General features: G+C 42.1%; 1 protein-coding gene across 6 annotated transcripts in view; it reads right to left on the reverse strand.

Annotated features, from left to right (window-relative positions):
- PDPK1 (3-phosphoinositide dependent protein kinase 1) overlaps positions 1–12,731 on the reverse strand; it is a 156,127-nt gene that overhangs the window by 80,399 nt on the left and 62,997 nt on the right. For all 6 annotated transcript variants that reach the window (XM_043524118.1, XM_037910729.2, XM_037910731.2 and 3 more), the window contains 3 exons: positions 4,364–4,461; positions 1,882–1,957; positions 124–192 (listed from right to left, as the gene is read on the reverse strand). In XM_043524118.1, the coding sequence (XP_043380053.1) occupies positions 124–192; positions 1,882–1,957; positions 4,364–4,461 (243 nt within the window). The remainder of the gene's footprint in view (positions 1–123; positions 193–1,881; positions 1,958–4,363; positions 4,462–12,731) is intronic.

Below are 12,731 nucleotides of genomic sequence, written 5' to 3' on the forward strand. Positions count from 1 at the left end.
TCATTAATGAAAACATTCAGGGAATACTGTAGTTAATTTCCCTTGAAAACTGCAATTTAGTGAAAACTGAAACAAAAAACAAAACTGTAGTTTACATACAAGATATGATCTGAAGTCTCTTACCCAGCTCTAAATGGTGGCAATCCGGCTACAAGCTGGTATATTATACATCCAAGAGCCCAGAGGTCAGAACTTTAAAGGAAAGGGGAAAAGAGGGAAAAAAAACCAAAAAACCACATACTAGTTACTGTCCTCGTACAGTAAGCCTGTATAATTTAAGTTAAGACGGCATTTCTTATTTTCAACTTCTACCAGTCAGGATACCAGTAACACATACAGCCAATGGAAGAGACCTGAATTCAGAACGATCCACACACTCTTCTTTCTACATTATTTGGCAAGAAAAGCAGCTAGCAAAACTGGCTATAAAGAAAAGTTGTAGCTATACTCTGACAAAGTAATATATATGACAAAGGAAAACAGTAACTATTTCATAGTACATAACCCAAGTATACATCTAAGCTTGCTTGTTCCTAAAACACTACCAGCCAGCATATCTGACAGATCAACCAAAGGAACAGGAAAGCAACTACTGTTGCAATCTAAGGCACTGATTTGGATACAGCTGTGTGTGCTCCTAAAGATCTACTTCCCGCTTCCCCATGTCTTTAGACAAAACTCCTACAATCACAAAACAAATCTTTCATTGAAGACTTCCATTTATGTCCAAAAGGTTAATGAGACTAAACAGCATTTGAGGCACTTTTTAGAAGAATCACTCTGTAGCAAGATCTTTTTGATATGCTGGCTTGAAAAACTGATTAATCACTTTATCGCAACATACATTGCGCCTACTTTGGTGAAAGACTTAGCATTAGCCCTATCCTGAAAAAGAAAAGTTATCTATCTAAAGAGCCTACCCCAACTCAGAAAATACAAGCTCCTTGTAAAGACAGAATGGATAATGAAAAGGAGTGCTTGTGGCACCTTAGAGACTAACCAATTTATTTGAGCATAAGCTTTTGTGAACTACAGCTGGATAATGTCACTTCTAAAAGGAGATGGGTAACCTGCTAAAAAGTCCTTCACTAGCCAAACTCTCTAAAGCAGTGAATACTGAAGGTATAATATTTAGCTGCATTATTTTAAAGCTGTAATATATACCTATTTCTAATCACTAATTTTCTGTTGTGGTGAGGGAATAGCCACATATCACAGGCTAAAACTGACTATGCAGGGTGGACAGAGACCAAGCTGCATGAGATTCCTATGTGAAAAAGATCTTAAGGGTGAAACTGTGAGAGACGCAAAGCTAACTCCTGGACTATACAAGAGCTCATGTGGAGCTCAGTGAAAACACAAGTGGACTGAAGGACCAGACCTGTGGACTAAATAACTTAACTGCAAAGGGGGGGGGGGGGGGGGGGGGGGGAATCATGACTCTCCTACCTATAGGAAAGGCAAAACATTTTGTTGAATTTACAACAGAAGTTGCTCATGTTGGAGCTGACTTATGTTCAAAATGGACTGAGAAAGGGTGGTGGCTATTTGGATGCAAGACCATGTCTAAAACTTTTTGGTTTATTACTATATTTTCAGGACGTATAGCCTTTTCACCATCAACTTCCTTCTCATGACACAACCTCAGTACTGTAGTAAGTCACTATGTCTGTAGAACCCAGAACTCATGAGCAATCCAGTAAGCCAGTGCTCACACATGGAATAACATTTGCCAATAAGGAAATGTATTTTGATTTAAAATAACCAAGAGATGCTAAAGCAACATTTTGTAAAAGAAGATATTTTAAATAAACATTTTAAAAGAGGAAAAAATTGTAAGCTAAGTCCATAAAATTATCTACAAACACAAAGACTACTTACCTTTTGCAGGCAGATTTTTCTGTCAATAATTCCGGAGAAACGTATTGCGCTGTCCCTACAAATGAGTTTGCTCGTGCTGGGAGAAAAGGGAAAGAGATAAGTAAACCCTTAGTTAGATAAACCAAAATTTTATCTATTGAATAGTATGTAAGGCTACAGAACCCACCCAAATTCTGTGTCTACAGTAAGTACTTTTTTTTGGATAGGCAATTACAAAAATTTTTCCCTCCACTTTTATTCTTGGTAGAGGGTAGGCAAATAGGCATTTTGACTGGGCTAGTAGATTTTAACAGTTTTGCCAGACTGTGCTACAGGATATTACAGTTCAAATATTTTGGAGTTATCACATCTCTTAAAAAGGAGCTCATTCAGCTTGTGTTCTGTTACTTTGTGTTTCCTGCCTCTTCCCAGTGCCTAGCACTTTATAAGCTACACTCCTGGCACCCAGCATAGTATACAGCACACCTGCTGGGCTCCTCTGATGTTGCTAGCTTGTGCTGCAACCAATCCATTGCTTCACTCGTAGCACATACATCACTCACCAGAAAACAAACCTGTTGGATGAACAGCAAGACCGTCTGGTGTCACTGGAGGGCATATATTGTGGTGGCATCAGGCCACCAAGATTTGCATTGAGGGAGGAAGAGAAAGTGCTACTGGAAGCAAAGAACTCCATTCCATTTACATTTAGCAACTCTTGACAGTAATTTGGAGAATCTTGGCCCTGAACACACAATACTTGGGAATTACGCCTTTCTGCCCCCTCCTCTCTGAGGAGTACTAAACAAGCCATGAGCATAAGTTCAAATAGTTACTCAAAATTCTTCCTCAGGACAGTGCCTTGTTACAGTCAGTACTATATTCTATGTTCCTTTACCTAAATTAAGGATGTATATTGCATAAAAAGACACATGATGGCTTTGTGTTCACCTCATGCTATTCTTATTTTTCAGTTTATTGAAGAGCAAGGCAAATCAGCAAGTTGTTACAATGCACAGCAGTTTCAAGGCAACCTTTAAGATGGTCATTTATTAATAACTCTTATCCAAGTCTTTCTTTTTGTTGATAAATTGTATAGTCAATTGCTTGACCATATTTTAGTTTATTATGAAATATATTCAAGAGACCAAAGAATTAATGTCAGGTTTTTTGCTGTGACACAATAAAAATATAGTATAGTAAAAAGTTTTATATGATACCAGTCTCCAGGAAGCAGTCTCATACAGTCTCTTAAACAGAAGGTGTGCTCCCAAAGCCACGCCCCTAAAGCCATCTTTTTATACCCTACTTATTTACAAATACAAGGTACTATGTACATCACAAACTAAATTTAACCAATCAGCTTTCTACCTGATTTTTCTGGTAGTATGGTGTACCTCTTATCTTTCTGTTCTAAACGCAGGTATTTGAAATACCAAGAGTGTGACAGCACCTCCTAGGTTTGTACTAGGATACAACAATCCTATATCTTATCCTCTTCCTTTGGGACATTCCAATACTGGCCTGTGAGAGTAACTCTCTACCTGCTCGGTAAAAAAAAAAAATCATAGGAAAGTTGTCAGGATCAGGACAAACAAGACAGGAGGTACACCATACTACCAGAAAAACAAGGCAGAAAGGTGATTGGTTAAATGTAGTTTGTAACAATGTACATGGTACCTTGTACTTGTAACAGATAGGGTATAAAAAGTATAGAGTTATATAGGTAACTATATATACATATGTGCTATATATACTATACACACATACACGCACGCGCCAGCCACCATATATCGGTCAACATTTCCTTGTCTGAAATGTTTAAAAACACATTACAGTACAATCTCACAGACCCTGCCATTACCCAGAAGATAGTTTTTCTTAAAAACTATTATAAATTAAATCCCCAAATGGTGGACGTTTCCCAGTATGTTATCTCAGTATCATAGTAGTCATCAGCAAAAGCCAGCTTAATGCTAGTTATATTGTTTTAAAAGATACCAAAACAAGACCTCAGGAAGTTTAATACCCTGTGTTTTCAGTAATAATCTACCATCAATTGCACCAAAATATCTGCCTCTCTCTCACATTTTAATTTAAGTTACTGCCATGGGAGACATCCTAGCACATATAATCAGAAAAGACAAGAGGTTTTTCTGGACAGCCAGAAGGATATACTGTTTTGTTTCTTTTCTTCAGAAACACAGAAGAAATAATTAAGCTCCCTTTCCTATATTTTAAACTGGAGAGAAAATTGGCTTTATTCAAAACAAACTCTACGAGTTCTAAATTCACACTTTATGAGCCGATCCACCTAAGCAGAAGTTTAGAGTCAGAATTGTTTTAGGACAACAAAACTATATCTGGACTATGGTATTCTCACATGCAGTGTTCAAAGTCAAGGATAGTTTAACTTAAATTCAAGAGATTTACATTTCAGGGAAATACTTTTTCTTGAGTAGTTCACTGGGATACAGGATCAGAGATATGAACAATTGCATACCTTGTCTACTATCTGCAGATAATACTTTTGCTGTTCCAAAGTCTGTTATTTGAATGTGCATCTCTTCATTTAGCAAAATGTTCTCTGGCTTAAGGTCCCTGAAAAAGATGGAGTCTCAAATTTAAAATTAAACATATGAAAACCAGATATCACATTTCAATTCTGAAGCTAACAATATTCTTAACATGAATTCTGCAGGTCATAGCACTATATATACAAACGTTTGTACATATAATTAATCCATCAAGAAACCACAGGAATTGTGTAAATACTATTGTGGCAATTTTTATTTGACCTGGGGGAATCAACATTTAGAGTGGGGATAGCAGATTTCATAAAGCCCACGAATTTTTCCAATCCTTCTAAAAGTTAAAAGGAGTTAATCACAAATTGGAGGTCAACATGCATCTCACTTGTTCAAAAAAAATCTACCAAAAAGAGTAGGACAATTGTAAACCTTACATTTAAAGAACATATGAGACTGATATGGTAATACGGATGTGAAATTTACACTACTTGACTATAACACAAAACATCACTAAGTATGAAATATCATTGGCCCAAGAATGATCATCCCACAAAACTGAATGAATGGGACAAATGAAAACTATACTAAGGCCATAATTGTGCAAACTTCACACATGGACTTCTGCAGGCCTCCAGTTGTGATAAAAAACAAGACCATGTCAACCAACCAACACCTAGCTGCTGCAGGATTCTGTAATTAAAACTTAAAGTGGTTCTACTTAACAGTGAACATGAAAAACAGCATTGTAGGGTTTCACATTTATTGTGTCATTGTTGTATCAAAATTTCCCCAGTTTACAAGAGTTTTTTTTTTAAAAAGCAAGCTTTCTTCTAAGTGCTAGCCCTGAAAATTAAGACTGAGATCTGAAAGTCAAGCTGGGGTCTTTCTGGCTCGTGCTTCATCAGTAAAAACTTTGCAAGTCCAATGCTGCTTTCAGTAACCCTTGTCCAATATGATTTTCCTCAGATCATGCACCAGTTAGGTCTGTGCAACAAAATGATTTTTAATGGCAGATTTCAACCAAGAGCAGAATTTGGTGGCAATGCAACTGAATAATTCTGTTAATGACGCATAAACCAGAAGGTAGGCCAGTTCATTCCCCCACAGCCATTTCAACTCTGCAGAGCTGACAGCAGTGAAAACTGATTGAATACACACAGGAAACAGATCTGCTGAAAAAGTAAGGTTACTTATGTTACAGCAACTCAAGTTATTCGAGATGTCTTTATCCATACAAATCCCACTGTTTGTGTAGGCCTCTCCATGCATGCAAGTCCAGAATCTTTTAGCCAGCAGTGGCCACTGGAAGATTGGCATTAGGGTATGCACGGCACACGTACATCTTTTCCCCCACTTACAAGTGCATAAAGGGTGGAGCAGTCCCAACTACCACTCAGTTCCTTCAGTAATATTGATATCTAGGAGGACAACTCTGTTAGTAGGGAAGGATGGCAGGTCATAGGATCCATATGGACGAAAGCATCTTAAAGAAATTTCTCACCTTGTGCAATAATGATGGTTCTTCAAGATGTGTCCCCCTATGGGGGCACCACCATAGGTGTGTGTGCATCCCTGCACTGCTGATCGGAGAACTTCAGTAACAGTGTCCATTAGAATCATAGAATATCAGGGTTGGAAGGGACCTCAGGAGGTCATCTAGTCCAACCCCCTGCTCAAAGCAGGGCCAATTCCCAACTAAATCATCCCAGCCAGGGCTTTGTCAAGCCTGACCTTAAAAACTTAAGGAAGGAGATTCCCCACCTCCCTAGGTAACGCATTCCAGTGTTTCACCACCCTCCTAGTTTTTCCTAATAAAAAAAAGTTTTTCCTAAACCTTTTCCAACCTAAACCTCCCCCACTGCAACTTGAGACCATTAACTCCTTGTTCTGTCATCTGCTACCACTGAGAACAGTCTAGAGCCATCCTCTTTGGAAACCCCCTTTCAGGTAGTTGAAAGCAGCTATCAAATACCCCCTCAATTCTTCTCTTCCGCAGACTAAACAATCCCAGTTCCCTCAGCCTCTCCTCATAAGTCATGTGTTCCAGTCCCCTAATCATTTTTGTTGCCCTCCGCTCGACGTTTTCCAATTTTTCCCACATCCTTCTTGTAGTGTGGGGCCCAAAACTGGACACAATACTCCAGATGAGGCCTCATCAATGTCGAATAGAGGGGAACGATCACGTCCCTCCATCTGCTGGCAATGCCCCTACTTATACATCCCAAAATGCCATTGGCTTTCTTGGCAACAAGGGCACACTGTTGACTCATATCCAGCTTCTCGTCCACTGTAACCCCTAGGTCCTTTTCTGCAGAACTGCTGCCTAGCCATTCGGTCCCTAGTCTGTAGTGGTGCATGGGATTCTTCCGTCCTAAGTGCAGGACTCTGCACTTGTCCTTGTTGAACCTCATCAGATTTCTTTTGGCCCAATCCTCTAATTTGTCTAGTTCCCTCTGTATCCTATCCCTACCCTCCAGCATATCTATCTGAATATGCACTCTCTCTCCTTGTGCTGTGCCATGAGGCTTGTCAGCATGGGCGGGCTAACCCCTGTCTGTTCCTTCTCTACCGCAAGAACTCTAAAGTAGAGGGTAGGAGGGTGAGCACCTCAAAGAACCACCATTACTGCATGTAATAGGGCCCCCTTTGCTCCTGCCTCTGCTCTGTTCCAAAAACCACTCAGAGACCTTCTGGCTCAGCAACCACCAGTGCAGTTTATTTACAGGGTGCAATTCCGACCACCTTCTCAACACATACAGCTTGGGGGTTTCAGTCTGAAGGACTTTCCAGCCTCTGCAGCCAGGAGAGAAGAGCTACCGCTCTCCTTCCACTCTCTGCCTTCCCCCTTTGTCTGCCCCCCGGCTTCCTTCCTCTGAGGCTTTTATGTAGCCCCGGGCTAATTAGGCTGGCAGCCACTTCCCTGTTGTCAATCAGGTTCAGGTTTCTCTAGTCAGCTCCAATTTCCTTAACTGGAGCTGGCATGACATAGGGCTGGCTCAGGTGTTCCTGCCCAGCACCCTGCCACACTGCACAAGGTGAGTAACTTCCTCTTCTGCTTTGAGTAGTGTCCCTATGGGTGCTCTACTTTCAGTGACAGCGCCGTGGAGCTGAAGATGGCACTGAAGGTGGAGTCTCCAGTAATTGCATAGTGTTCTGCGAAAGTGTGGACTGACGCCCATGTTGCCACTCTACATATCTCTGAGATAGAGATATTCTTGAAGGTGACGGAAGAAGAGATAGACTTGGTGGAGTGTGCATGAATAGTCCGGAGGGGTCATGATGCGAACTTGGTAACACTGTCTGATGCAATTCAAGACTCACTTGGAGCGCCTTTGGGCTAATATTGCAGAGACCGTGGATCTTTTCACGATGGAGAGGAAAAGCCTAGGGGACGTCTTGAAGGCCTTCATCCTATGCAGGTAGAAGGCCACGGCTCTCCTGACATCTAGAGCATGTAATATAGCCTCCCTCCTGTCCTGGTGAGCCTTGAGGTAGAAGACTGGAAGGTGAATCAATTGATTTATGTGAAACAGAGAGATTACCTTTGGGATGAATTTTGGATGTGGCCTGAGTGTAACCTTGTTCAGAAAAAAAAAAAAAACACTGTGTGGGGGGTTGAGCCATCAGAGCTGCTCTCTCTCCTGTTCTCTTGACTGAGATAATTGCTACCAGGAAGGCCATTTTCATTGACAGGTGCATCAACAAACAGATGGCCATGGGTTCAAAAGGAGGCCTAGTCAGTTCTTTCAACACCAGGTTTAGGTCCCACATAGGGATAGGAAGCCGAGGCTGTGGGGAAAGGTTTACTATACCTCTAAGGAACCTTTTAGTAGTTAGGTCTGACAGCACTGAGTAGCCTTCTACAGGTTGGTAGAAAGTTGTTATAGCCACTAAGTGACCCCTAAGAGGGCTTAGAGATAGTCCTGACCATTTTAGGGTCAAAGCATAGTCTAGGATATGTGGAAGAATTGTGAATGTTGGGGAGATTTATTAGTACTTGCACCAAATCTGAAACCTGGACCATTTCTGCAGGTAAGTATGTCATGTCGAGGACTTCCTATTGTGTAACAGTACCTCTTGTACCTCCCTTGAACAGAAGCTTTCTCGGTGTTGGAACCAAGCAGAAGCCATGCCTTGATGCAGAGAATCCCCAAGTTTGGATGTTGGGTACATCCTCCATTCTGCGAGAGGAGGTGTGGGATGGCCGTAAGAGGAATCAGCAGGAACACCATGAGCTGTACCAGGTCTGTCTCGGCCAAGTAGGAGTAATCAAAATGACACCATCCCTTTTTATTTTCAGCAGGACCTTCAAAAGGTAGGGGAAATAGAGGAAAGGCAGAGAGAAGGTCCTTGTTCCAGGGGAGGAGGAGAGCATCGCCCAGAGAGTGCTGTCCCATCCCCATTCTGGAGCAGTAGTGTGGACATTTCTTGTTCAGGCGAGTGGCGAAAAGGTCTGTGGATGGCGTCCCCCATCGTCTGAATAGGCTGTGAAGCACTGTCAGATGTATCTCCCCCTCACAGTCGTGTGGGAATTTGCAACTGAGATTGTTCGCTATTGAGTTTTGTGCACCTGGGAGGTAAGCCACAGACAGTAACATTGTGGGAGATGCACCATCGCTTCTGCGCATAGGGAGGGTGACTGGTTTCCCTCTTGATGTAGCACATATAGGCTATGTTGCCTGTTAGAATCTTTGTGTGAGATCCTGTGATCAGCAGGAGGAAATGGGCGCAGGCGTTCCTGACTGCTCTTAGCGCGAGGAGATTGACATGAAGGGATATCTCTGCCAGCGACCATTTGCCTTGTGTTGTGAGGCTCTTTAGATGTGCACCCCACCCTATGAATGAGGCACCAATGGTGAGGAACAATGGTGACGACGTCTGCTAGAAGGGAACCCCTTTGCAAATGTTGGCTGGGTCCTTCCACCAGTCTAAGCAGTTTTTGATCCTGGTGGGTGGTGACAGGGATTTGTCCAGCCTGTCCTTGTTTGATCTGTAAACCAAGCTGACTCACATTTGGAGGCATCACATGTGAAGCATGGCATGTAGTATTACCGCCATGCATGCTGCCATATGCCCCAAGAGTTGGAGGCAGAGCCTGGCTGGTATTTGTGGGCTGTTTGAACAGCGTCTATGAGAGTTACTAAGGATAGGAACCTGTGTTGAGGTAAGAGGGCTTTGGCCTTTAACGAATTACGGTCAGCCCCTATGAATTTCAGGTGTTGCAGTGGAGTGACTGTTGACTTTTGGCGTTGATCTGTAGACCCAGTTCCGTAAACAAGTGTACTGTAGCTTCATTGACTTGGTGAGCCTCTTGGAGACATCAAGCTCTGAGGAGGCAATTGTCCAGTTAAGGGTAGATCATTATCCCTTGAGAATGTAAACAAGCAACCACTGAAAGAACATTTAAAATACTTTTGGGGTCGATTATAGCCCAAAGGTTAGCACTCTATATTGGTAATGGTCATGTCCCAGAGTCAATCTGAGAAAACATCTGTGAGCCAGTAGGACTAAGATATTAAAATAGGTGTCCTGGCGGTCGAGTGCCAAAAACCAAACAAACAGTCTCCCTGTTCCAACCTTGGAATGATTGTTGATAAAGTGACTATCTTGAATTTTTGAGCCTTGAAAAAATTTTGAGAACCCAGAGGATTAATATGGGTTTCCAACCTCCCTTCCTTTTGGGTATTAGGAAATAACAAGAGTAGAACTTTTTGCCTCGTAGATGTCAAGGTACTGGTTCTATGGCTCCTAACTGGAGAAGGCAATCTATGTTTAGTCGTAGTAAACTCTCATGAGAAGGGTCCCTGAAGAGGGATGTGGAAGGTGTTGTGGAGGGTGTAGGGAGGTAAAATGGATGGAAGTACCCAGTTTGAAGGATCTGTAGGACCCATTGATCTGTTATGCATTCCCAGGCACTTTGGAATGTTGCCAAATCAGTGGCCAAATGGTTGTGGAATGATGGTCAGCTGTGTCAATCGGGGGAGAGAGTGGTCTAAAGGCATTTGAAGTGTTTATCTGCTAGAGGGATTGCCTCTTTGCAAGAGAGGCATTTCTTGAAGCCCAGTGAGCCCGGCAAACCCTGCTGGGGAAGGAGTCCCCAAAGAGGAAAAAGGCAGGAAAGAAACTGAAGTAGTCTTTTTTTAAAAGCGTATAAGAAGGAGAAACAGCTAGAACTACAACTACGAACTATGAGACTAATTAACTATAGAAATGCAGCTTAAAATGATGGTCCTAATAGACTGCAAATAGCTCGGTCTGTAGCCAGGGGCAGTAGAGAAGGAACTGAGGGGTGTTAGCCTGCTTGCGCTGACTAGCCTCGTGGCACAGCACGAGGAGAGACAGTGCATGTGAAGGCCTAACGGACACTGATACCCAAGTTCTCCAAATTAGCAGTGCAGGGACGCAAGCACACCTACAGTGGAGCACTCATAGGGCCACTACTCAAAGAACTCCGGTTACTGTAAGTAACCTTTCTTTTTTCAGCATTTGTCCACATGGATCCCACTGTAGATGACTGACTAGCAGTTACCTCTCAAGGATGTAGGTAATATGAGTCCTACCTAAATAACGTCTGCAAGATAGCTCTGCAAAATTGAGTATTTGACTTAAAAGTTGCCACAATAGAAAAGTGTTTAGTAAATGTATGAGCTGAACACCATGTAGTTGCCCTACAAATTTCCGATATGAACTCTCCTAAGACATGCTACTGAGGAGCCTGAGCCCTGGTAGAAAGCGCCCTAACTGAATGCAGAAAGGGAAACTTATTTATAGTACAAGAAATCTTAACACAATCAAGAATCCATTTTGCTAGTCTCTACAGAAACTGCCTGTCCTTTAGATTTACTGCCAAGAGCTATGAAAAGTCTGAGAGACATCTAAAGGCCCTCATTCTAGAGAGATAAAAAGATATGGCTCTAAATTAATATACAATATGGAGCTTAATTTCAGCTCGGGTGCCATGAGGCTTAGTGGAAAAAAAAAAAAAAAGTACAGGTAAACGTATAAAACAGTTAAAATGATAGTCCAAAACCACTTTCAGCAGAACTGTGTGACCTGGCCTGAGTGTAGCTTTCTGCTTATGGAATATTGTGTAAGGGGGTCCAGCCATTGAAGTCCGCAACACACTCACTATGAACTGAAGAGACACTTCACTAAAAATGAAGTTTTTCTGGAAAGAGGATACAAAGAATAGGTTTATGAAGGCTCAAAAGGAAGATCCATTGATGACCTCAAAACTACATACAAATCCCAAACCAGAAAGGGATCGCTAACTGGTGGAAAAAGTCAGACCCTTTAAAAATCTGGAAACGGGTGACAAAAAAAGCTTATATAACCCTTTATCTGAGGGTGAAATGCAGATATAGTTGTAAACGTACTTTGACAGAATTGACAGACAGTCCAGAGTGCTTCAAAGAAAACTGAAAAGGAGTACTTGTGGCACCTTAGAGACTAACCAATTTATTTGAGCATGAGCTTTCGTGAGCTACAGCTCACTTCATCGGATGCATACTGTGGAAAGAAAACTGATAGCTCAGAATAAATGGGACAGAAGAGTCCCGTGGTTGGATAAGTCTCTGGTCAGAACATATTGAAAAAGTCTCCATTTAGTTAAGCATCCGAGCCTAGTAGAGGCTCTTCTACTATGACAAGACCTCTTGAACAGCTGATGAACAGTTCTTCTCAAGCAAGGTTAACCAGCCAGTGTCTATGCTGGCAAGTGTAAAGTCTCTGGGTCTGGGTGGAAGACTGGACTGCAGTCTAAGAACTGATGTCGGGAATGATCAGGAGCTGAGGAGTCAGCTGGAGTGAAAGATGAACAACAACATCTGAAACCAAAACTGACAAGCCCAAGTAGGGGCTATTAGCATTTTTGAGTTTTGTCCAGACATTTTCCTGAGCACTATGGGGATTAACGGGACAGATGGAAAAGTGTGCAGCAGTTATTGATCCCACTGCTAGAGATCCTGGACTCATCCCTCTCTAGGAGCAAAATATAGGTAAATTTCTTGGTGAACCTATTGGTTATAAATATCAGACCCCCCCACTCCCGCAGTCCTGAAATAGAAGACTCAGAACTGAGACTTTTACCTCCCATTTGTTGGAGATGGAGCCTTTCCAGATGAGGAAATCAGCATTTTGAATGCCTGAAAGACGAAGAGCTGGATGTGATGACAAATGCATCATTCCCATAAGAGGATTGCTTCCTGATAGACAGGATGATCTTGCACCCCACAGTCCTGTTTATACAATACATCACCACCATATTGTCCATCACGATTTGGATGGTGGAGTTCTGAAGCATGGGCAGGAATATTTTGCAAACTAGATGAATGGGCCGTC

Source organism: Chelonia mydas, chromosome 10, assembly GCF_015237465.2.
Source record: "Chelonia mydas isolate rCheMyd1 chromosome 10, rCheMyd1.pri.v2, whole genome shotgun sequence".
NCBI classification, from domain to species: domain Eukaryota; kingdom Metazoa; phylum Chordata; order Testudines; family Cheloniidae; genus Chelonia; species Chelonia mydas.